This window comes from Cavia porcellus, unplaced genomic scaffold (assembly GCF_034190915.1).
Source record: "Cavia porcellus strain 051 isolate PalLab524CR breed Dunkin Hartley unplaced genomic scaffold, mCavPor4.1 scaffold_33, whole genome shotgun sequence".
NCBI classification, from domain to species: Eukaryota; Metazoa; Chordata; class Mammalia; order Rodentia; family Caviidae; genus Cavia; species Cavia porcellus.
This window is the reverse complement of record NW_026947516.1, coordinates 15,050,239-15,076,243: the sequence shown is the minus strand read 5'-3', so window position 1 is coordinate 15,076,243 and position 26,005 is coordinate 15,050,239. Positions and strand designations below refer to the sequence as shown.

The 26,005-nt window shown below is 43.3% G+C and overlaps 1 protein-coding gene and 1 long non-coding RNA gene across 7 annotated transcripts in view; one reads left to right on the top strand and one right to left on the bottom strand.

The window, feature by feature from the left end:
* Gpm6b (glycoprotein M6B) overlaps positions 1-26,005 on the top strand; it is a 148,094-nt gene that overhangs the window by 104,867 nt on the left and 17,222 nt on the right. For 2 of the 6 annotated variants that reach the window (XM_005000506.4, XM_005000507.4), the window contains exons 1-2: positions 1,025-1,478; positions 9,855-9,974. The exons of 2 other annotated variants lie outside the window; for them this stretch is intronic. In XM_005000506.4, coding sequence (XP_005000563.1) covers positions 1,418-1,478; positions 9,855-9,974 — 181 coding nt within the window. In that variant the 5' untranslated portion in view covers positions 1,025-1,417. Of the gene's footprint in view, positions 1-1,024; positions 1,479-9,854; positions 9,975-26,005 lie in introns of those variants that run through there. 2 more of the 6 variants (XM_003463044.5, XM_003463041.5) reach the window with 2 other exon arrangements.
* On the bottom strand, positions 4,799-8,374 carry LOC111754878 (uncharacterized). Its single transcript, XR_002789555.2, has 3 exons — positions 8,276-8,374; positions 5,440-5,599; positions 4,799-5,108 (listed from the first exon to the last, which is right to left on the bottom strand). It is a non-coding gene; the product is annotated as an uncharacterized LOC111754878 (long non-coding RNA).

Below are 26,005 nucleotides of genomic sequence, written 5' to 3'. Positions count from 1 at the left end.
GGAGATAAGTGGGCCAGCCAAATGTATTAAAAATGGTGTAGAAATTAGCAGTGCTTGTGAACATACAGCTCATAATCATGATCAAGGCTTACATACTAGGGTGGGCTAAGGATGCCAGTGAGAGAGTATCTAAGTATGCCAAGAGGCTTGTGAAATCAGTGATCAAAATCCCCACTCAGATACTGTAGCCTCTGTGGTGAACACTTAAAATGCTCTTGCAGCCTGGTGCTACACACCTGTAATCCCAGCACTCGGGAGGCTGAGGCAGGAGGATTGTTTTGAGTTCAAGACCAACCTGGGTTACAAAATGAGCTCAAGGCCAGCCTGAGGGTCTGTATAGTGAGACCCTGTCTCAAGAAGATAAAACAAATAAATAAATAAAATGTTCTTGCAAATGCCCTTTTGATTTTGAGTGAGGGGTTTTAACAAAACTCCATCTAGAAGGAACCGCACCAAATTAAAAAAGATTTTGGTTTTTATTCAGAAACCACCGAAATGCTGGTTAGCTATGCTGGTAACCTGCAATGCTTATTTTTAAGTAAGGAAGGGTACCTTTTTATTAAGGAGCTTGGGCTTAAAGTTTCTCTTACTATCATGTATATTACCTGCTGACAAAGGAGTATATTCTACTGCTGAATCGCTGAATTGCTACACTGCAATTGTTAAATCCATACTGGGCTTTTCTTCCTGCATCAGAACGGCTACCTCTCGTCTTTAATATATATTTAAACAAAATGAACCTGTGAAAGCATAGTGTTTTAAACAGCCCATGGGCACATCCTTTGGATATGTTTTACGTGTGTTCAGGGATAAATAGAGGAAGTAAAAAACTGTGATGGCCCATAAAAGGGTGGCATGGGAAAGAGAGACACCCATTCTCCCGAGAGACAGCATACACTGTGGCCAACCAACTAAGTCACGTGGTGGGAGGGGGCTCTTTATTTTCTCCTCCACAGCCCTTCCTCTGATGTCACAAATCTATTCTTTCCTGGGAGAATTAATTAGTATTCACTGGGTGCAGTTGGCAAGAAGAAAGGAGGGAGGGCAGAGGGAGAGAGATCTTAAGAAAGAGAGCAAGAAGCAAGAGCCTGTGGGGGAGCAGATCCTCCCCCGGCCGGCCGCATTGAGAGTGGGGGTACAGTCGGGTGCAGAATGGCTGTTTTATAACTGGGATCCTCGCTGACGTATGGCTGCCGGCTCCTTGGCAGCTGTCTTTATGGACCAGTAGGCAGAGCGAAATTGACGCTGACAAGACTTTTGCATCTTGGAAGGAACTGTAATCTACTGTAGTGAAGAACAGAGCCTCTCAATCAGGCGGGTGTAAATAAGAGACCGAGGGGAGCCCAAAAGAAAAGGAAGAGGAGGGAAAAAAAGCGTGCATTAGGGGGAGCAGGCAAAAGCATTTTTGGTGGATGGTATGAAGCCAGCCATGGAAACTGCAGCCGAGGAAAATACTGAACAAAGCCAAGAGAGAAAAGGTACCCCACGCTCTGACAATAGCCTGTTTAAAGCTTTTCACTGAGGGTGCTTGAAAAGGGTTAGCTGGGTTTTGTCCCTCTTTGCAAATGGCTCTGATACAATCCCTGTGGCATGAGCTTGTTTTCAGGGTGGTGGTTTCCTGTGGGCTAATGTTAAATTAACAGAGCAGCCTCTCAGCGACCTATTCCTTTCACAAATCTTTCTACGGAAGGTGATCTTTCATAGAAGGATGTCTGGAGTTTGTCACCTTGGGAGGCTGGGTTGGGGAAACTGTCTTTTTATTAAATAGCATTAATCATAATCGAGGTACTGGGTTCTGCATGTGATATTCCAGGACGTGAAAATGTGTGTCTTCTACTAGTGCCGAGGAAGGACGAGAGGGCATGCATGCTAATTATGCTTTGGTTTGGACCTTCTCTGATTTTCTTATTCTAATATGATTGCTCTTCCCATATATCAGGCCCCGACTGTGACATGTAATAATTATTTACAGTTGGAGTTTGAGAGGGAGGACGTGAGCTCTGTCGCCTAGTGCTGCTGGGGTGGGGAAGTCTTTCGCTAGTTACAGCGTAAAAAATTTGGGGTAGGACAATTGAGAAAGGTCTTGTTCCTTAAAGATAATCTTAGACCAGGTCACACTTTTGATACATAAGGTAGCTTTTTCAAGAAATTGGTGTTTCTACAGTGAGAAAATGGCAGCAAATAGAAGCTAATATTAATCTCTCTTTTCGTAAATCCCAACTGATGTCAAGTGTGCTGCCCCATGAAATCAGCTCAGCCACTGTTAGTTAATGGCATAGCACTGCATTGTAACTGATGTCGCTCGCTGGAAGTTGTAGATGGTCATAAATGTGCAAAAACATGCTCTACAACTGCAGTGATTCTGATGCCAAAAACCTTCATGCTAAGGTTTTGTCTCATGGCCCTTGAGTCCAATGACAGTCACTAAACTATAGTAATTTTCCAGGAGAGAGGTATAACTATAGTTTCCTTGTGACTATGCAAGTTGAACCAGATGAAATTGCGAATAATCAACCATTTTAAGCCTACAAAAAACCAGCAAGTATATGTGGTTCCACTTAACAGCGTGCTAAGGTGAAGGCTCCTTGCTTTTATATAGAATGTCTGTGTATGTTGACATTTTATCCTAAATAGAGCAATTTAAATTTTTAAGTTTATTTTTTAAAGTATGATAAAACACATGTGACATTAATTTGCCATTTTAACCATCCTTTTTTTTCATTTTAGAACTCAGTGGCATTAAGCTAGTGATTAAACTTTAAACTTGGTAGTTTAGTTCAGTCCTTTTATCAAACCTACCTCCTCCCAACAAAAGACAATTTGTCTTTTCTTGTAGGTATCTTTTTTTCTTTTTTCAAATCTGTGTGAGTGACCAGGTGGCAGGCAATATGAGAAGCTCTTAGGAATACTCATCAAGCTGAGGAAGTGAGATCAAAGTTTTAAGATTCATGTCCATGATCAGAAACTAAGTTGCTTGTATATTTGGAGGATATAATTAACGCAATAGCATTGTCCTGAGGAAATCTCTCACAGTTTGTAACAATTCATTTTTCCCTGAAGTAGGTGATTCTGTTTCCTACATAGTTTTCATTTTTAGTAATATAGTGCTTGCCTTTAGCAAATAAAGCCATTTTGATCTCTGCAGAAACATACCTTTCTTTTTTTCTCTCTAAAGCAGTAGAGGAATATATAACCAGTATACAGCCCTTACTACACAACTGTGTATCTTATCATATTGTTTCATGGACTATTACTGATTTTATGTCCATTAAATATTATTCAATAACAGGTCTACAGGTTGCATTTGCATTGCTGGCAATCTGTATATGAAAACTCACAAGCTCTGGTTTTAGAGACAAAATTAGAAATGAAACAATCATTCCTAGAGAAACTTTTAAAATGACACATAACATATATATATATATATATATATATATATATATATATATATATATCAGCTGTTCATTAAATCATTCAAAAACACCAAGGGATCAAAAGATAGTGTCACACCTATGATAGGTCCAGGTCTAAATAATAATATGGGCCAGGAAATTTATTTTTACTGATGGATAGCCCCAAGGATTGTGATCAATTTGTGACCTACCAAAACATTGATCTGGAGGGCGGCCTGTCTTTTAGTGCTCATTTAGACGAACAAGTTCGTTAACCAGCAGCCCAAAGTGTCTTTCTAGCTCCCCCAGTTTGCTTGCCTGTTGTCTTAGTTGCACATAAAAAACAATAGCCACAGCAGTCGGGTGTGCTCATTTACCCCCATATTCCCTCTGATTTACTGGATAAATGCTTATTTCATTTAAATTAACACTTAAAACTTTTCCATCATTACTTGGAGGATGTATGATATCATCCTGGACCTGGTGGCTCCCAGCCACCCCTCCGTCTTTTATTTTTAAGCCTATCAGCAAGGGCCCTTCTTTCTTGGATTTAGTCCTATACATTTTGTCACTTCAAATGGAGTTTTTTATGTACACAGTTTTTCCTTCTCTATTCCTCCATTCTCACTTGTTTTTAATTGTTGGCGACAGGGACAATGCCTGTCCTTTAATTTGGGATACTATTGTCCACCGGATAGCTTGTGAATTAATAGCTTTGGATAATTAATATTACAGTGTCTATTAAGAATATAATGGAAGCTCAGATTTATAAATTGGCCTCAGCTTTTTTAGTCTGTGTCCTTTCCCAGGAGGGAGTTTCCACCGGATAACACATCCCAGCTACAGTGATTCACTAACTCCTACTGAGAGAGCTGTTTCTTTAAAAACTAAATCAGAATGCCTTTGTTCCTATTTTGAACAAAAATAATCCAAAGCTTTATAAAAGGAAAACATTTGTATTTTTGAAATTGCCTCATTGCTTTTGTCAAAGAATACTACTGGGTGACCAAAATTCACAAGAAGTGCTCAGTAAATATTCAGGAATAAAGACAAGCAAGCAGATTTTTCTCAGATGAATGTACGAAATGCTTAATTATTGCAAATGACAGTTTTAAAATTGGGAGCATTAAATTAAATCAAAGTGTGAGGATTGAATAAGCAAATTCACTGAAAATGGAGGAAGGGATGAAAATGAGTAAGGCAGAATCAAAGAAAATAGATCATGAGGTCCAGTAATAAAGAGATGGAAAGTGCGGTTTCCATTTATTTCAGTGGAATATTACTTGATATCAGTTCATTTGTGAAAACAGATGCATCTAGAATTGTTAGGAGCATGTACTTACTAGGAAGAAAAGCAATCAAATCCCAGAAACTCTTCATACACTATTATGTAAAAAAATTGAGTGTCTGTTATGAAAATTATTTTTATTATGTGTAGGAAATTGGATTCTACTGAAGTAATTACAGTCAGGCTACTTTAGTTCCTGTGAATCGCAACTGAAACAAATTCCAGAATCCACATATCAAATTAAGTTCCTAACCACATAAGAAGAAAAATATAGTCAATTGGAAATAATGTTTAATTCAGCTGGGCATGGTGGCACATGCCTGTAATCCCAGCACTCACGAGGCTGAAGCAGGAGGATTGTTGCAAGTCTGAGAGCAAACTGGGTTACAAAGTGAGCTCAAAACCATCCTGAACTGCACAGTGAGATCCTGTCTCAAAAAGATAAAAAAGAAAAGAAAGAAAAAGAAAAATGATTAATTTAAAATAAATTGCAGGATATAGTCAGAGTAACAAATGCATTCAAATTATTGACTTGTTTAAAACATTAGAAATTCCATTTTGGTGTTTTGATCAAGGAGACATAATTTCTTATATTTTTTTAATTTAACAAAACGTGTGTGCTTTTAGATGACCCTTTTTTTTACTCAGAAAGTAAAACATTTCTCCACCTTCTGAGCTTGTATGCTATAACCCAAAGGGAAACAGTTGACATTTTATAATGGTCTATGAGCTAGTGAATTTTTATTGACATTTTCTTACCTGTTTATGAGGCTGTGGCCTGGAGAAAGTTTTAGATGCAGTTATTCTCTGTCAGAATTTGCCAGGGTGGACATTTGAAGAGGCGGTATCTAGGGAGTAGGCTGTACAGAAAAGTGGCCGGCCAGATGGCATGGAACACATGTAGGTATGATATGACATCCTTTGGGGATTTTTTAAAAGAAAAATTAAGTGTGGAACAAGATCTCAAGGAGCCATTTGGTGATCTGCTACTTTCGTATCATCAGTTCCATGAGCATGCTTGAAGACTTGCCCTTACTGATCCTTGAGAAAAAGAATTCCTGCCTATTTCTGGAAATTGGGATTTGTCTTCCTTGGAATTGAATGTAAAGCTGAATTCAGATTGCAAGTTTTTAAGATCCCGTTTCTCTGTCACTCAGAAGTACAGGTCAAGTTGAAGTGAATGGTCCTAATAAAATAAACTTGTTAAGTCTCGCTATATCTGAGAACATGTGAAACAGCCAACATCCTTAGGATGTCACCTTCCCCTCACTGAATTGGATTTTCCAAAGACACTCCCTTGCTTTCTTCTCGTTGGACCAGATGCACATACACATGAGGCGACTGTTCAGAAACAGTTGTGGCTGCGGGATGGAGGAAGAGCCAGACGCATGTTGGCTTTGTGAGAGGGAGGCTCCAATCCTAACTTTGCAAAAGTGCTTCATTGTTTTCTTCATTTATTCATCTAGTAATGCTCTCCTTTACATCTCCTTTGAAATGTCAACCTTCCCTGTCTTCTTAGTCTATGTTCTAGGAGTGGCAGGGAGCTAGCGCATTATAGGCACCACTAGGAATATAATCGTGGGTTTAACCATGATTTTGCTGGTTGGTGGCAAATTAAATGGCAGACAGCAGTGCCACGGAAGAGAATCTCGACCCCCTAGTCAACCTAATGACATTTCCTTTTAGAGCATGCCATAAGAGAAAGTGAAATAATATTCTATTTTACAGTCTGATTGTATTAAATACACTAACAGCTTACTATAATCAAGCCTTCCTATACCACATCCAATTCCAGGGGTTCACAATCTTTTTCCATAAAAGACCAGTTGGAAAATACTTTGGGCTCTGCAGGTCCCAGGTCTCTGTTGCACCTGCTCACGTCTGCCATTGCAGCGTGAAAGCAGCCACAGTACAGAAACTAATAGCTGGACTGGGTTCCGGACAAACTTCATTATAAAAATAGATACCATGGTTTGCCAACTTTCACTACATTCTGTTGTTGTGGCTTCCTTTAGTAACTAAAAATGAAGGCTGCCTAGCAGAGCCCTGAAAGACCTTGCCTAGCCAAGATGGTCTTCCTGGGCAGCTCAGTGTTTGTCACTTAATTCCTTCCAGGGCTAATTTCCAGGTGCTAAAAATCATTCCACTCTGCAGTTTTGCTCGATCAGCCCTGTCACGGATCACATTATCTAAGTAAATAAGGGAAAGGGGAACGAGGCACTGCTTTGCTTTCCTTTCCTCAGTTTCTCATTGTGTCATGGCTGCCTTTGGTGATGGCTATTCCATACGCCACCACTGCTTACATCACCACTATCTTCTGATTGCAAAAGAAGAACCTTTTGAAGTCTTTCCCAGTATAGCAGAAACCATTTCCTCATTCTTGTCGGATGCTAAATTGAACAAGATGTTTAATAAAGCACTCGAGCAGAGGATCCTTCTTACAATCAGATGACTCAGCTATTGGGACCCTATCTTTGGGAATAAAATGTATATTATGACCTCTGAGATTTAATGAATAATCTTAGATTTAATGGCTCAATTTCACCTTGGCTCAACAGTATAAAATAGAAGTGGCTTTCTTTTCTTTCACATGTAAAGATTTACTGTTGTCAAAAGGCCTCCCCAGAAGTATTAGTCAAAAGAACATCCATCCACTTGCCCAGTCCTACTTCTGCATCTACTGGCTTGCCTTTTTTTTTTTTTTTTTTTTTTTTTTTTTGGTCTTTTTTCCTTTTTATCGGTACCGGGGATCGAACTCACGACTGCCTGCTTGCAAGGCAGGCGCTTATGCCTCTGAGCTAAATCCCCAACCCCTGCTTGCCATATTTTTATTGTCATTTTATTGTCATTATTTGAGTGTTTTAAGCATGGCTACCATTTTTTTTTCTCAGAAAAGACATCAGGATTGGAGCGTTCATGGTTTTTCATGATTGTCACCCAGTAGCCAGTACCTGAGTGCCCAAAATCTGCAGATATCCCCATCCAGGTGAAGAGATGAGGACAGGGTATGGAGGAGTCCTCTGAATTGCATGGCTTGGATAGGGTAAGAGTCAGCAAGGTGACTTCCGGGCCACAGGATGCCAGGGTGCTTTCAACCAAATATTCATTCAGCAAATATTTATTGGCTACCAACTGTGTGCTGGGTGTACAGAGATACAGTTTGAAAAAAGCAGATGAGGCTCAGTAGTAAAGTGCTTGCCTAGCACAAATAAGGCCCTGGGTTACATCCCCAGCACGAACCCCTACCCCAAAGAAAATGTTCATAATCAAGGGTGATTGAGCTATTTAGAATCTTCTTCCTTGGGGGTCAATGAGAAGGGCTCACCTCTTTACCAAGAGAAAATGGATTGTGTGAGGTGACCTGACCTTCTGGCTCCTTCCTCCAGCCTAGCTGCATTTCTTTGCCTCAGAGAATATAGTACCACTTTTGTCTCCGAGAATCTCTTGAAATAGTAAACATCTAAATCCAAAGAAGGCTGAGAGTTTAGAACTTTCTCCCTGAATTCATATCAGTAGCTGAGGACCTGGACCTTTTCTTTAGAAGACACAGAAACCCAGCTCACGTCCACATGAACCTCAGAGAAATTCTGCTTACCTTTAAGTAATGCCTCTGCAAGGGTGGAGAACTTCAGCAAGTGTTGAGGTCCTGGAGGATATGGTGTTATTGAAAGTACGCCCTCTGGAGGCTGATTGCCCAGGCGTGCCAAGCCTTCTCTGCCCAGTGCCTGAATTACCAGTGATCATTCCTGTCTCATTGCTCTCCCTTCATTTGGCAAGATGGAATAATGATTTCACAGGCTAACTGTGACAAGTGAGGTAATAGGTACCATGTGCTTAACATGACTATCATATACTAAGTCCTCCATCAAGTAGACCTGTGGTCATCCTTATTGACAGCAAAACAAACAAAAAAAATGTTTAATAGTACAGTTCTGATCTTATCCAAGTATCTTTAATTTTCCCTTTTTAACAAGGCATTTTTAATTTACCTTGGAACCCAAAGGATTTTCTCTAAAGTACCACTTGGAAAAGAATGTCTCTGCTTCCCAAATGGAAAGCTCTGGAGAGTTTTCAGAGTTAGTGGAGAATAGAGTTGGTACTTCGGGCAGGCTCTGTGAGGTGTTCAGTGGGCCTGGAGGGGTGGTGTCATGTTGCCTTGTGACATGGTTATTTGTTGGTCTTTATCTTCAGTGATCTGTGGTGCCATATGAAAGATTCAAACCCATTCTCCTGATGGAACCATCGCCCAAGTCAATAACAGAGGCATTGTTTTTTGGTCCTTAAATATTTATGATACCCCAGAGAATATAACCAATTAGGTTTTCTGGGATTTTCAGGAAGACAACTGGCCATAGTTTTTCAGGGACTCTAAGACTGTAATTCATCTAACGGTTACCAAAAGCCTACTGTGTACCGGGCAAATTGGAAGGTATTTTTCTTGCCAAAACTCTAAGAAGTGGGAAATACAGTCACCAGAAAGAGACTTGATTCCCCAGGGGACCAATTGTCACCACTTTGAGTGAGTAAACAGTAGTGTGACCCCAGGCCAGCAACCTTTTGTAACATGGCAAGAGATCACTGAGACTGGATTTAATCAAGAACATTCTAGGTTCTGATAAAATGAGCTGAAGAGAATGTGACAGAGAATATCACAGATGTCAGTGAAAGGACAGACATTTATTTCATTCGGAATTCAGCAGGCCACAGGATAATTTGCCAAAATTTTAGGATGGGAACTGGGGACCATTATGGAGAGTGAGCCCGTGTTCACCTTTGCTTGTACAGCTGGCAGTAATTATAGTGCTCTGTTGGTCTGAAAAGGAAATCGACAAAGAAAACTACTGTGAGAAGCCAAAATTTAACTATAAATAGTATCTTCCCAAAATGAGCACTTTAAGAGGTGAGTTGGGGGGAGGAGGAAAGATATTGAGCAAAGAAAACACTATTTGGGGGCTTTGTGTAAGCATAAATTCAAAAATGGAAAAAGAAACTCCCAACATTCTTACATTTATAATGCTGAGTTGATAAGTTGGTACTGAAGGGTTGCATTTCAATAACATATTCTTTGAACTCCCCATTCCTTTAACTATGTGGTAAAAGAATAACATAAAATGCTGATATAGAATCTTTGCTGGAGATAGAGACACTGACTCTTTGCCACCTGAAATTGGCAGTGAACAGCAGAGCTGAAATGGAAATTGGCAGGTACCACTGGATGTACCCAGGCTCAAAGAACCACCAGTACCATCCTGTGCCAACCCTGGGGGACAGGGCTAGCCCCTTGAGCAGTCCAGGTAAATACAGCCTTGGGGAGAATTCTAACAGCAAGTCAACTGTTATCTTTACTATGATTTGTAATGGCTCTTTCGGCTTGGTGATATTTCATGTTTTGCTTGATGCGTTCATTTGTTGACATGAGCATGGGTGGAATTGGCCCTTTGCAAGTATTTTGATCATCTTTCATTTCTCTCTCTCCCTTTCCATTCCACCCCCATTGTCTTTTACTTTATTCCCCCATTCCTTCTTTCCTCACCCCCACCTCTTCTCAAAGAATACAGTCTGCAGTGAGATATGTCTTTGGGTGACCCATGAAATTTCAGGTGTATGAACCAGTAGTAGGAAAGGGGACCATACCTGTCCAACTTAGGGCCCAGAACTGGCCAGGGCAGTCAAGGAGCCTTGGAGCTGCAAGTCTTGAGCATCCCCAGTGCCCACCTGTCCCTACCACTTGGCACTACTTTCTTTTAATGTCAGTCATTGCCTTTGAGAAGCCTGTGTAATCTTCACTGTGTATTCACTTCCCAGCAGGTAGGCCCACGGGGCCCGTTTCCCATCGTCCTCGCTCATGCTGACCACTGGCCTCTCTGACTGCCGGGTGGTAGGTCTGAGTGAAATGTGCGCAAGTCTGTTTGGGGACCTAGGATGGGGAGAATGCTGATCAATAAGCACATTCACTCTCCCATGTCCCCAGGTCCTCACATGGTTTAATATTCTGCACCCCCAAAACCTACTGATTTTTACCAACAATAAACCCTAGTTCAGTTTACTGCATAAAATGTTGTTATAATGAGCTGGAAATGGGGTTGGAGAAACACAGCAACAACCTTCAAGTATTGCTGATTTTGTGTCAACCCATAAGGTCAATTTTCTCGAATGCTTGCCTGCTTTTTGAGGACTAAGTCAGAAATGATGACACGTAGAGCTGAGGAGAGACCAATCCTGAGATATAGTGCAAGATACCACTAAATGGCAGCCACAAAACCTGTAATTTAATAAAGCTCTTTCTACGTCCTTTTAAAACCTAGATTGTGGCATCGGATTAATTAACCTGAAATCTGACTTTGAGTCAGTGCTGTATCTTGGGGTATGCATTCCTTCAATCAACATGTGGCTGTTAGGTGCTGGTCCAAGTGTGCCTGACTGCTCCTGGTTAGAAAAGCTGAGACAAGATGAACCAGGCATCCTTTCTCAGAGATCCTTTAGAGGATGCACAGGGTTCTGGAATCTTGCTTGACAAATTGCCATTAGATGTGCTATGCCCATGCAACACATTACTGTTCAGCTAAGAAGGAATGACGTGCTGATATATGAGGTGGCAGGCGGTGGATGGCCATCAGAAACATGACGCTAAATAAAAGCAGCCAAACCCGAGAGACCCAATGTATTATGACTATTTACATGAAGTTTCTAGAGCTGGTGAATCTGTAGAGACAGAAAGTAGATTCATGGTTGCCAGAGGCTGGAGGAAGCTGGGAATGGAGATTAAGTACTGGTGGGCCATAAGGGTTCTCTTTTGAGGTGATGAAAATGTTCTAAAATGAAATCGTGGTGACAGTTACACAATTTGTAAGTCTACTCAAAACCATTGAACTGTACACTTTGCACAGGTACATTTTTTGATATATAAATTATATCTGAAGCTATTTTGAAAGAAGAAAATGCTCCCTCCCCTGCCACTACAAGGGACTAGGGATAAGCTCAGCAGCACAACGCTTGCCTGGCAAGCCTGAGATTGTGAGTTCAATTCCAGGTACAAAAAAAGCCCCCTACCACCAACCTGTTGGATGTGCATAATTCAAGGTGGGGATGAGAAAGAAATATTTGTCAATATAACAAGAAAGAGCCCCCTCCCCATTTATCAGACACTATGGTGAGGTGGAATGGTTCATTTTCAGACTGTTTGATGATGCTAAGCCAGTTGGAAATCCAGAAGGAACTTGAGTCTTTCCAATATTTTAATTCACTAAACCGTGTGGTAAGGAGTAACCATTATGCTGGGTGTGGTAGCACAAGCCTATAATCCAAACATGCTGGGAGAAAGTTTGAGTTTGAACCTAGCCTGAGTAACTTAGCGATTGAATGAGATTCTGCCTCAAAAATTAGAAAAGGGCTGAGAGAGGTAACTAGTGCTAAGGGCCTGGGTTTAATCTTAGTACTACGCAAACAAAGAGAGTAAATAGCAATATGGGAGCTATGTACCTCCATCTCTAGCTCTCGACAACTTTCTCCAAGTGTTGAGCAGCCCCTTATATAAGCATGGGGGGGGGGGAGATTTCTGTATGTTTTTTTAACCAAACCTCAGAATATTAGCATTCTAAGCAACAGTACCAACGAAACACAAGACTCTAATTTCTGAAATCAAGTTGTTGGAGAATTCTGAAGAGTTTGGGTTCTCCAAAGGCATACGGCGTGATACCACCAGCACGATCTGGTTGCCACTCCCCATGCGTTAGTCTCCACCAAGCCGGAGGCAAATAAGTGCAAACTGTCACCGGTCCCTTGTCCATTCCAGTTGGATTCTGACAGCAAGATCATTAGAATCATCATAGGTTTTGCTGCCAGCTGAATCAGTCAAGAAGTAATTTTTTTTAATCCATAATTTTGAGGTTTTTGTTTCTTTTCTTAATTTCAGAATGGTGTGATGAGACATTATGAAATTTGCATGGTATCAGGATGCGGGTAACATTATAAGTGAGACTTCCATGAACTAGGGAAGAAACAAAATCCCTGAATTTGATTTAAATAAGTACATATCTTCCTAGACCCAGAAATGGTCTCTACTCACATGTTGTTTAAATATATGCATCAACTACGGATCAGTAGAAATAAGATGCTTCTAAGGCATTAAAAGTTGGGAGCCAGCTACAGAGGAGACCTTAATGCTTGATAGTAGAAAGACAATGGTTAGGCCAGCGGGGAGCCCTAATCTGGCCCAGTTAGCGCCTTTCCAGGCGCTGGGAGGTTTTGTTGGCTTCAAAATCTACGCAGTTGCCATTCTGTACTTAGATTCCAAACCAGATGGTGTGAGGGAGAAAATAGAGAATTCCATATGGCTCTTGCATGTTGCTTTTTTGGGGGGAGGGGGTAGAATTCTGTTTCTTTCCATGGAGGAATAAGGAGGTTTTGACACAGGCCGAGCAGGAAGTCTTTGCCAGTAGAGGATGTCTGTCTCACCTGTGTGGTCACAGTGAGTGACACTGCCTTTACCCAACTTACTTAGTTCCCTCTGCCCCCAGAAAGGTTAGGATGGTTCCAGTCTCCTTTGTCTTGGTGTTTTTCATGTCTGTCTGTCTTTCCTGTCTTCTGTAATTTCCCAATAGAATTATGTTTTTTTGATTCTCACCATTGGTTTCTTTTTTTTTTTCTTGTCTTCTCTTTGATTTAGCCCCTCTGGTCAGGTCCTGTTCACAGAAGGAGATCAGAGGGACTGTCCACAGGCAACCCCTTAGGAGACTGCCTGTTCTCTGCTACCTGGGGCAAGTAGGGTACAAAAGAAACAGCTAGCACTAGGTCTGCACTCCCTGGTGCTATAGATCCCTGTGCCAGTTACACAGGCTTCGCAGGATAGTGGGTGAATTTTGATCCTCTGTTCCACACATAGGCTGTGGCGCAGTAGGACTGGCATAGCTCAGGAGCTTTTCAGAAATGCAGAGCCTCAATGAGCCATAGGGAATCAGGACCTGCACTGTAATAAGATTCCCATGTGCGCACATGAAAGTTTGAGAAGCACTAATTTAGAGCAAAAAATGAGACCACAGGAAGAAATTAAAGATATGAACTTGCTCTTAAGAGATCTAGAAGTCACCATCTTTGCAAGGGAGAGAGAATTACTTAAGGTATTGGTTCTTCTTTCCCTCTCTCTTTCTGGAGAAGCATGGGAAGAATCACTGTGGCAGTGATGCCCATGCCAAGTCCCTGTTGGATTGTGACCTTGATTCTCTTAGTTACTTGTGAGATGAAGGAGACTGGAAGGAATAGTGAAGGTAATAAAGGTTCCTTTTAGCAAACAAAGGACCAGAGGAGAATGTTGTTGGTGGGAGCTGAAGAGGTTCTCAGATGACTCTCATCTCCTCTTTAATGTAATCCAATGCCATGCAAGAGGTTATGGTTTAACATGGGGTACAAACTAACACCCAGAATGAGTGTCCCTGACCTGAAGTCCATAGTTCAGCCTGACAAGCGAGGAGGTAATAACCACCACCACCACCCCACCCTACCCGGCCTCACTCTCACCCATTCCTTCCTTCCAAATCCCGACTGCTGTGATCCTTGCGTTCAACCAACCCTGGATAACTGCAGCAGCCCCGACAAAGAAAGTCCCCTGTTGCATGGAGATAAGATAGCTGGGGGTGGTGGTGCTTAGCAAGAAGCCCAGGTGTTATAACTTGCATTGCTGGGAATGGATTCCTGAGCAGCACTGGCAGATTGGTGACCGAGAGGAAGGACTGGCATCTTGAGGTCACTGCTGTGACTCAAACTATACTACTTGAGGCTTTGCATCTGTCCAGGTGTGACCTCGGGCAGGCTGCATAGAAACAGTAGCCTTTCTCCCTACCTCCTGTCCCCCAAGGGTGAACTTGGGGTTTTCTCTTCTGTGACACCTATGAAATCCTATTGGATTTCTGCCATTGCTCTTTAGGATCACTCTTTCCTAACCTAAGGTTGTAAGGCCATTAGCTTTGAGATCTTTTTCCAAAACACTCCACATGTATTCCATGAGCACAAGCACCTCTATTTTCGCTGTACTGTGGGACCACTGTGTGGTTCATTATCCTCCAGAACTGTGGGCTGGTACTGTTGTGTAGATCTGATGGTGCTGTCTACCTGTCCCCCACAGCTGTGTGCAGAAGCTTTCCAAGCCAGTAAATTCTCCACTTACAGATATTTCTGGTCACTCTGGTCATTTCTGGTTCAGTGGAGGGGAATGGAGAACACTGTGCAAGCTTACTGCAGCTTAAGTTCACGCTGTACAGGCCTGGGGACTTTTAGGTTCTTTGCATTTTATTTTCTGCTATGGAAACTAGTTCACTTTCAAATCACTGGAAGTTTTCACAAAAATGTGGCCTATTGTACAGTAACAATTTTATAGGTAATTTTGCAGAGACTGTAATCAGCCATTTGATATGTGTGTGTCTTATGTTTATGGCATATCCTGATTGTTTCCAGTGTTCTATACTTTGTTTGCTGTATTGTCAATGTATGATTAGCACTTGATTAGTGACCTCCTATGTCTGTGATACAGCCACTGAGTTGGCCCTTTGGTCCTGGGTCTGCTCCTCCTTTCAGTGTAGGCAGACAAATAAAGCAGAGCTGAGAAGCAAATCTGTCATTCTGAGTGCTAATGTGGAGCTTTTTCTTAGACACAGCAGCTGGTTTTAGGGCCATCGTTTGGGTTACTCAAGACGTAATAATTCTCAGTCTTTTAGAAGTATTAAGTCCTTATCTCTTTTATGACATACCTCATGTTATGTTTTCAGTTACTTAATTTTACTTTACAGTCTTTTGTCACCCTTCAAGGTAACTGGGGACTCTCTGAAGTGGCTGGAAAGTAGCTGACGTTGACTCCCACCTATCCAGGATAGGTTCTTTGGGTGCCCTCAGCACACCCAAGAAAGCCACACTCTAACCTCTTTCCATGTCTATGAAAATGGCTTCTGTACTAAATGGACTCCTTTGGCTGTCAGACTGACAGTTTAGTGGAATAAGGCTTTCTCTGAAAATCATGCTTCTCTTTTATCTGGAAACTTCCAAGAACAGTGCTTAAATAACTCTAGTGATAAGGCAGCTGGTTGGGAGGGGACATGATGGGGTCAGACCAAGCCGTTCTGTGTCTTGAAACAACCTACTTTACCTTTATGTGCTGCTCCACAGTGGTAATCAATGGCAATTTCTCTGAGGATTTGATTTAGACCAGGCTTGTCATGCCACCCACTGTTTTTGTAAATAAACTTGTACCCAAGCCAGCCATGCTCCTTTATTTACAGGTGACCTGTGGCTGCTTTGTGCTCTAGCAGCAGAACTGATAGGTTGCCACCTTAAGGCCTACAGAGGCCTAAGTCTGAGAAGTGACATGCCATCACTTTGGCCGTATTCTAACGCTGAGAAACAAAGCCCTGGGTGCAGCCACTCTGTAGAAGAGGGAGCCTCAAGGCAGTGAATATAGGAGGTGAAGATCACTAAGGCACGTTACACAGCTGCCTGCCATTTCCTAGCGGAAATGCATCCTGGGCCTCCTTAAAGCCCTGGCTTGTCTCCTGAATGCTAATGGCCAGTTCACTTTCCCAAAGCCTGGGAACCTAGCAGGTGTTCAATGTCTCTATGAGTTTCCTGTCTTCTCTCTGCTTTGTCCTACCCCAGAGCCTGGGTCCAAGAAAGCTCTCATTCATAGCACTGAGAGTGAATTTCCTTTAGTGCTCATTACACGTGTGGCTGTGTACGATGGTGAACAGTTTTGGTGACAAGATCTTGCAGTCTCTGACTTGCTCAGGAGCTCAACAGGTATTTAAGCCAGCCCAGACTGAGTGTCACTGTGACATTCCCACACGTGCGTCTACCATGCTGCGGTCATGTCCATCCTCTCTGTGACCCTCTCTTCTCTCTCTCTCTCTCTCTCTCTCTCTCTCTCTCTCTCTCTCTCTGTCTGTCTCTGTCTCTGTCTCTGTCTCTGTCTCTCCCTCCCACCCAGGGCAGAACACACATATTTAATCAGCTCCTTTTACTCTTTTGGCTCTAATTCTGGCTTCCTGTCCTCTGTCTGTGTGGCAGAAGTCCTGAGTCCTGCCCTACCCTTTGCTGTTCTTGGCACTCAGCACAGAAGTGGCCTTCTGCCCTGCCATGATGACCCAAAGGTTCCTGTCACCAAGTGAAGAGCACCCATTGATTCTGCATCTACCAAGTTGGCCCCCAGTCCACCCATCCAGAGTGATATGGTCCTTTCTTTTGCCACCAACCGTTAGTTCTCTAGAGAGGTTCACAACCCTTTTGAGTGTCTTTTGTAAAAATCAAACCAGTGTTTGAAAAGACAAAAGCAAACTTGTTTGGGGTATAATTGACATGCACATGCTGTATCTATTAAGAGTCTTTTGGGTAAATCTTGACATGTGTGTTCTGGTGGAACCTGCACGACAAGAGGAAGGTGATGCGTTGTCATTTCCCAAAGTTTCCCCAAACCTTATTAACTCCCTCCCTCCAGCCCTCTCCCCAAGCGACCACTGATTGCTTCCCCACTACCCCATACTGGAGATTAAGCCCAGGACCTTTGCACTGAGCTGCATCCCCAGCCCTATTAGTTAAGACTAGGATTCTGAAGTGCCTTAGGCTGAGCCTCAGCCTCTCAGAGTGCTGGGATTACATGGGTTTACCACCACACCCAGCTTGATATGCTTTCTATCTGTCTCCATAAGTTTGCCTTTCCTAGAATGGCCTTTAGGAAGATTCGTTCACATAGATTTGCTCAGCCGTTCCCATTTGTCCATTCCTATAAAATGTCATGTGGCTGGGTTTTATCTCCCCTGTTCTGTTTAAAGACACTCCACCTCCTTTGAATAAACTCTGCAAGCCCCACTCTGCCACCACCCACTACGCCACCACCTACTGCCGAAGACTTTGGATTGCACCCACTCCAGCCCAGCCTACACGCCAGTGCCAGATTCGTCTCTTTAAAGCACATCTCGGATCCTGTCACTCGCCCGCACACCAGCCTTCCCTCTCTCCTGCTGCCTGCTGCCGGCAGGTTGGACACGTCCCACCCACAGGTCCTCTCCCCACAGTGCCTTGGTGTCCTTGACAAACTCAGTGGCAGCCTGGCCCCTGTCCCACTCCACTTCCTGAGCCTTTCCTTAGATTCCTACAACTGATGGTGGGGGTCCTGCCCCTACCGCACCCCTCCATGTTCCTTCTTTGTAGTGGAGAAGGCTCCTATGTCACTCTCTCATCCCCTGCTCCAAGAATGGGTTCAGGAAGGGCACCCCAACATGGTCCCAACACCCCACATGCAGCAGCCGCAGAATGAATAGGACCCGGCAAGGAGAAGCCAAGACTTTGGCCTAGATGGTCAGGGAAGCTGCAGCAGCGCTGCCTGAGCGGACATCGCTTTCTGCAGACCTCCCTCCCTTAAAACCTGTGTTGTCTGTGCTCGAGTTATCACTATCTTGTCCGCATCCATCTCCCTGCTTCCTCATTCCCTCCCTTCAGCAGCCTGTGAGGGGACATGTGTTCATTAGAAGAATCAAAGCTAGTCCCCACAAGGGGCACAGGAAGAGACTGACAGGCATCTGTTTCTTGGATGTGTTTATTCCCAGCCATAGGAGTGTATCTTACTTTCTGTAATCACTTACCTTCCAAGCTCATACCTTATTACAAATGTCAATGGGTAATCAATCTGTGTTAAGACTTCCGCAGTGTGCCACAGAAAGAAAAGTTCCTTATTGAAAAGATTTTAGGAGAAGCTTTTAAAAGGGTCTGCTAAGAAACAATTCCCTTTACAGCATTAGAAATAGTCTCGAGATTTTGAGCATTATATACTTGAACTTTTTTTTTGTTTTTTTGGTACCGGGGATCAAACTCACGACCTCACGCCAGGCAGGTACTTATGCTGCTGAGCAACATCCTTGGCCTATACTTGAACTTTTATGTCTAGGACCATAAAAAAGTCAAAAGGGAACTTGGAAGCAATGTATCGTGGAAGTGATTTTCCACTTAGCTATTTAAACCATCCCATGCATTACCTTCTAATACCATCCTATTGGCCTGAGGCAGTGCCTCTCAGATTTGGGGTATAAAGTCCCTTTGCACTCTTAAAAATAACCAAAGACCCCACAAACCTTTTAGCTGTGTAGGTTATATTTATACAAATACTTTCTACATTAGAAAGCATAACTGAGAAGTGTATTTAATAATAAACTTATTTATTAAAATAAAAATAAACCCATTATATGTTATCCTAAATAGTACTTAGAAAAGACAGCTGTTTTGCCACTGTAAAGAATATTTTAGTGGGAAGATTAAGTGCTGTTTTGCAGGTTTCGTGAATCTCTAATACCTGGCTTAATATTAAACAGCTGGATCCATGCCTCTGCATTCATTCGGAGACATCTTGTGCTCTTGCTTGTGTGAAATATAAAGAACCCCAAATTCATACGGGTTGCATAGCTGAAGGGAAGAGTGTTTTAGTGGCTTTTTCAAATATGTATAGAGGGCTGAGGAGAGAGCTCAGTGGCACAGTGCCTTCTTGGCAAGTGCAAAGTCCTGAGTTCAATTCCTGGTACAAAAAAAAGACAATGGACTCATATAGAATTCTTCCTTGATAAGACAACCCAACTCCAGCAAGTAGTGGTTTCTTAATGACTACTTATAGTGGAATCTGAAACCAGAAGGATGGGTGTTTTTAGTGTGTCTCCTCAAAATCTGTTGCTCTGTCTTACCCTTTAACCCTCATATTCATGGGTGATATTGTGAAGTCCCACACTTATTGTTTGGAAAATACCAGTTTTCCGGACTGTTCAGATCTTTCAATGACACAGGTCATTAAACCATACCAAAACATTTAATTTTTGTCACATCACCACCAGTTTTATGAAGGAGTCTTCAAATTTGGGATGCTGTTATTCTCACTAAGGTGGGTACAATTTCCCCAAGTTTATTGGCCACAGATACTACCACTTGTTTTCTTTGAAATGACAAGGTGCTCGCTTGGCTTATTTTTGCGAAAATGTCTGCTGAATACCAAAGTCTGAATAACTATAGCTTGTTAGGAATTCTTTCAAGAAAACCATAGCACAGGCATGGTGGCGCATGCCTGTAATCCCCAGCACTCAGGAAGCTGAAGCAGGAGGTTCGCTGCAAGACTGAGACCAGCCTGGGCTATCCTCTAAGTTTAAGGGCAGCCTGCACTGCATAGTGAGACCCTATGTCAAAAACTCAAAGAAAAAGATACTAACTCGGCGGGTAACTTGGTCACACCAGCACTTCACCTGAAGTGCACTGTTATTCAGCTGAAGTGATGTGTGGATCCTTCGTGCCATTCCACAGCACAGATATGGTAAAGACACGTCCTTAGGGCTGAGTTAGTAAACAAGTGACCCCTTTGTATTGCTCCAAGGATGTTTTTAGGCAAAGCTGGCTTTTTCTATTTATGTCTCTTCCTGCCTGTGCATGATGTAAGGAAAGAAAAAGCCAGACCATCCTTGAAGAACTCTGTGTCCATCCCCCTGGCTCAGCATCGGGCTGGTGGGCGGCAGGACACTGAGTAGCCCTGTCTCCTCCCCAGACATCTTGACACAAAAGACTGTGTTTAACGTCTCCCGGCCACTGTTTTTTTTTTCTTTCTTTTTTTTTTTTTTGTTTGTTTGTTTTTATACTGGAAATTGAGCCCCAGGGCCTTTGCACTGAGCTACATCTCTAGCCTTTTTGAGACAGGCCCTTGCTAAATTGCCCAAACGGCTTAAACCTTTAATTCTCCTGCCTCAGCCTCCCAGAGTCCCGGGATTATAGGACTAAACCACCATGCCTTGGCTCAGCCAGTTCTCTTTCATGCAACTCTGCAAATCTTTTCTGTAAAAAGCCAGGTGCTAACACTAACTCTGCCTCCATAGCTTGAGAATAGCCATAGAAAATATGTAAGTAAGAGGCTGTGGCTGTATGCCAAAAAAAACTTTATTTAAGGACACAGAAATTTGAAATTCATATACTTTTCCATGTGTCACAAAATGTTTTGAGCTCTTTTTATTTTTATTTTCCATTTTTACTATTTAAAAATGTAATTGCTCTTAGCTCCCAGGCTGCACAAAGAGCCAGCTTTGGCCCAGAGGCCACCAATCGCACCTTTCCTTTCGACGTCTCCTGTTTCTCTAACTTGTACATTCGCTGAAATCACTAAGGAAGCTTTAAAACACAAACCTCCTCATTCCTGATTTCTACCCCTCAGAAATTTCAATTCAATTGGTCAGGCATTAGAATTTCCACTGGTCTCCAGGTGATTCTAATGTGCAGGAAAAACCAGGAACTTGTGTTCTATAATTTTTTTTGAAGTACAATTTTTTCTGAGCATCTCTAAAAATGTGTCCGAATTTGGCAGTGCCATTAGCTCCCTCGAACTCGGATTGTGCAGCTTAACCTCGGAACATTTCTTGCCCTTGCCACAAGGCGTTGGGACCAGGCATTCTTCGTTTGGGGTAGGTTTTCCTGTGTATTCTAGGATATTTAGCCTCCCATATACAGGTGGAAGCGCCCTCCTAGCTGTCGCCAAACACTGTCAGATGTCCCCTGGGAGGGCCACCTTGCCTGGGGTTGAGAACTAAACAATGCATGGGGTTTTTAATGCTCCTTTGCAAACGCTCCATTCGGGGCCCGGATACATCTTGGTTGGGGGAGCTGTTCTGCCCATAATGGGGTGTTGACCAGCCTCCCTGGGCTCCAAGCACTCCTTCCCCTAGCTGTGACAACCAAAAATAATCTCCAGGCACTGCCAGATGTCCCCCGAGGGGACACAATCGTCTCCTGTTGAGAAGGCCACTTAGCCCTTTGGGAATCAGGGACACTTCTGTCCACTGCGGTCCACTTCTGCTCCTCTCGGCTAAGATTCTGCCTCCTTCCATTTTCCTGTCCCGGTGGTTTGAAAGTTACAAAGCTTGGTTCCTCCTCCTCCTCTTTTGAATCTTGTGGCTCATTAGAAATCGGTAAAGGAGCAAGGACGGCCCAGTGGAGAGGGTGTGTGTGTATGTATGTGACATTCATTCCCTGGGGAAGAATCTGAGTCCTTGTTCCCGCTGGCCCTCTTTCTGAGCAGGCATTAAATCTGCAGCCAAGATCGCGGACAACTTGGGCAAATCACTTGGCCATTATGAACTCACAGCCATAGCAACGGCCATCCGCAAGCCTGAGGACAAAAGGTGTTTTATTCTGTTGTTCTGCACAAAGGGTTCTAGGGATGCTGGAGACAAAATGGCCATTGACAGTTAGGGGCATTGATGTGTACTTTTTTTTTTCTCCCTACTATGTGGTTTATATTTAAACTGTCTTAGGCTAATGCACACTAGAGCTTTTGTGTGAATCAAAACCTTAAAAACTCTTCTTAGTTAGAGACCAGATAAATGGAGGCTTAAGACATGATTAGTCCAACAGAGATTTTGGACTGTAGTGAGGGGTATTGAGAATTACTAATAAAATGTGCTAAGAATCCTGGTGTTTCTTAATTTCTATTTTTCTTTCTTGCTTGCTTTTTTTTTTTTTTTTCATGTGAGTAGATCGTGGTCATTTAAAAGAAATTCTTCCATGTCTCTTCTGGTTCCTATAAACCAATACTGTCGTTGCTGGTTTGAGGCTTTAGAAACCAAGTCTGTGGGTTTATAAGAGCTCTTCCTTCGCCTGCTAGCATTAGCTTTGCCCAGCATGAGATCAGCCCCGCTGCTGGATTTAGAACGTCATCTTGCACCTGACTTCTTGCACTGGGGACAGCCCGAGTCGGAAGTCCACTTCCTTGTCTATGTGGACACTGCTAGCACCGTGGGAGGTGAGGAGTACATCTGCTTTTTCAAGCAGCCTCATAACCATTTCTCAGACCCTGCCAATGCTGTGGCACTAAACCACTTTTTTTGGGTGGGGAGGATGTTGGGACAGGGTCTTGCCATGCAGTGCAGACTGGCCTTGAACTCACATTGTAACCCAGGCTAGCCTGGAGCTTGTGGTGATCCTCCTGCCTCAGGCTCCTGAGTTCTGGGATCCCAAGCATGCACTACCACACTTAGCTACTAAAGCATCTTTGATGCAACAAATTCCAAGACTAACTACTTGCTTGGCTCTGAAAAAGTGCTCTATTAATACTTTTTTCAAGAAAGCTGGACAACTGGGAACATGTTGTCTTTCTCCTTGCAGCTCCTGGAACTTGCCATTTGATTTGCAAGGGCTGGAGTGGTATACCCAACCCCTTGGGCCTAGTCCCCATTTCCTTAGGGAGAAAACTCTAAAACCATTAGATGTCAAAGCAGACTCAGGGCACTGCACCGGAGCATGGGCAGATGGGGCTGCTGGCTAGAAACCGGCTCTCAGCTTTCCCTGCTGCACACATCATCCGGGAAGGGCTGTGACAGTGGGAATGAGAGGTCTGCATTGTCTCACGCCCCCTGCTGACGCTATGCTGCTGGTCCTGATCTATACTTTGCAAAGCTTTCTTTGCACTTTGGACTGTTGACGAGGTCTACTCCTCTCTTCTCTGCCCCTGCCAGTTCCATTGCTGCCCAGTAGAAGCTGTGGGCATCCAAGCTTTGCTCTCCAGAGCTGCAGACATGCATGCCAGCAAGAGTGATTTTTGCTAACTCTCCGCTGTTCCCTGGGACCCTGAGAGTGAAATCCAGAACCCGCTAGGCAGCCCACAGGTCTGCACCATCTTTCTAGTTCCTACAGGGCCAGGCTGCCTTCCTCACTCCGATCCACACTCTGCCTTCTGTCCCTGGATGTTCTGGCTCCTGTCACCATTCAGGTGGCCTGTGAATGAACCCTGCTCTGTCTCATGGGGAGCTCTGGGTCATGTTCCTCCTGATTCCCGGTTCACCCTGCCTTCCCATACTATCTCTTCTTTACCCAGTGAATTCAGATGTAGCCTTGAGATCTGAGCTCCGATCCTTCCATGGTATCCTCAGAAAGTGAAGCCAGTCGTCCACACTTTTACGTTAAAGCAGTCCAGTTCGCGTGCACCCTTGCTCCCATAGACTGTCAACTCCAACAGAGTGTAGATCACACCTGTCAGTGTGAAACTCTGGGTGTTGAAGACATTTGGACTAGTGCTCAGTCCTTGAGGAACAAGGAAAGACTAGCTACTACCACCACCACCATCACTGTTGTCCTTTCCTCTGCCATAACTCTGCCTTACTGGAGTGTCAGTGAAATGAGCTCTAAGAGTCCTACATAGCCAGGTGTGCTGGTGCACTCTGGGAGGCTGAGGCAGGAGAACCCAAAGTTTGAGCCCAGCCTGGGCAACTTAATGAGCCCTTGTCTTGAAACATTTTAAAAAGGACTGGGAATGTAGCTCAGTGTGAAGACTCTAGGTTTTCAACCCCCAGTATATATAGAGAGAGACAGACAAACAGAGTTTATATGTTCTGTACGTGTTTCTATCAGAAATTGGCTTCAGTGTCTGCTCCTGTATCTTGGCCTAAAGTGGTGAGTCATTTCTTGGAATCAGATTTTCATGGTAGTAGAATTTGGCTGTTTATAAAATCCAGCAGATAGAATTAAACAAGTAAAGAAGCTTGTATAATTCTTTAGGACAGTTATTTCCAAAGTTGAGTGTATATGAGAATTTCCCAAGACTTGTTGAAATACAGACACTCAGAGGTTCTGATATCCTGGGGCAGACAAGGCCTGAGAATTTGCATTTTGGTGTGTCCCTAGATGATGATAATGCAGCTCCATAAACCATACTCTAAAACCAACCTGTGCTTTTAGATATAGATTCGAAAACTTTTCATTTACCCCCTCATACTAGGGATTGAACCCAGGGCCTTCACACTAAGCTACATCCCCAGACTTTTTAATTTTATATTTTGAAATAGGATTTTGTTAAGTTACCCAAGCTGGGCTCAAACTTGTGATCTTCCTGCCTCAGCCTCCCAGAGTGCCGAGATAACAGGCATGTACTACCACCCGCTTTGCAAACTTCTTCTATAAAGAATTTGTAGAATTAGGAACTACAATTCCTCCTGCCACAAGTTAAATCATCTGCTGGAAACATTGAGCCACTGACGTCTGCCGAGAGACTGACTCACTGATGTGATCACGCAGCTTCTTGAATCCCTGTTTCTCTGCTTTTAGGAAACCAGCTCCCCAGCATGGAGTGCGTGGAGTCCTTAAGAGGCATAAATTGGAGGGAAACTTCAGCCTTGATCTAGTGTTGAATTTGGGACTGGACTGCATCATTCTTCTAAGCCTGCCTGTCTTTTTGAGCCTGAGAGCAGCTGTGGAGTCTGCTTTGAAAGAGGCAGAAGCCTCTGACTCTTTGGATGAAACATGTTTTTGAAGCAGCACCCGTGGTTTGGGGAGGATGTGGTCTATTGTTAAAGGATGTGCGCGCCGCTACGCTATAACACCTAACCCTAGCTTCAGATGATAAGAATGGATGTGGGTTTGTTAAAGGCATCCCGAAGTTAATGGGCATTTTACCAGGTTATAGATCAGTGTTAAGCCTTCTGTATCCTGCATTATAGAAAGGAGTCCCTGCCCGCTCTCCAGTCTGAATTCTATTCCCTTTTCCACACTTCCTGGGCTCTCTGGCCATCTGGATCTCACCCTGCCCTACTGTAATGTGTGTTTCTTGTCCATGACAGTATTAGACTGACCTTGACCAAGTACAAGTCTGATACCAGGTGAGGATCCCCAGTGTGAAGTCCAGTACTTGCCACTCACCTAGTAGGTCTTCAAAATTACTGAATTAATGAAAGCCAAAGCTCAGAACCCAATTTATATTGCAAAAGAATTGACTCTATAGCAATACAAAATATGTTTTCTACTGGGCACAGCAGCACACACAGAGGCTGAGGCAGGAGGATCACGAGCTAGAGCCCAGCCTGGGCAACTTAGCAAGGCTCTGTCTGAAAAAAATTGAAAGGTCTGGTGGTATACTGAAGTGTGAAGGCCCTAGCCAATCCCCAGCACCATGTGAAAAAACACAGCCTTCCAAAGCAGTGTTCTGTGGTGCCAAATAATTATCTACATTGTCCACTGGAGTGGCCACTATGTATATCACAATGGCACATGTGAAATGTGCCTAGTGCAACTGAGGACCCAAGCTTTTCATTTCAGGTATAAACAAGTTGATTGTAACTAGCCACATCTGCCTTTTTGCACCAGCACAGTCCCAAGGTCACATATCTCTGTCCCACAAGGACCAGACAGAGCTACACTAGCCGAGAGAGCAGGCTAGTGCTGTTCTTAGCACCATTACAGAGGCTGTATGTGGGGGAAGTTGTGAATGACACCACGCACACTGGGCTGCCTGCTCTGGGCATATGGGACACGTCAAGACCAAAGATGTTGGTTGCTCTTGGTGCAGGAG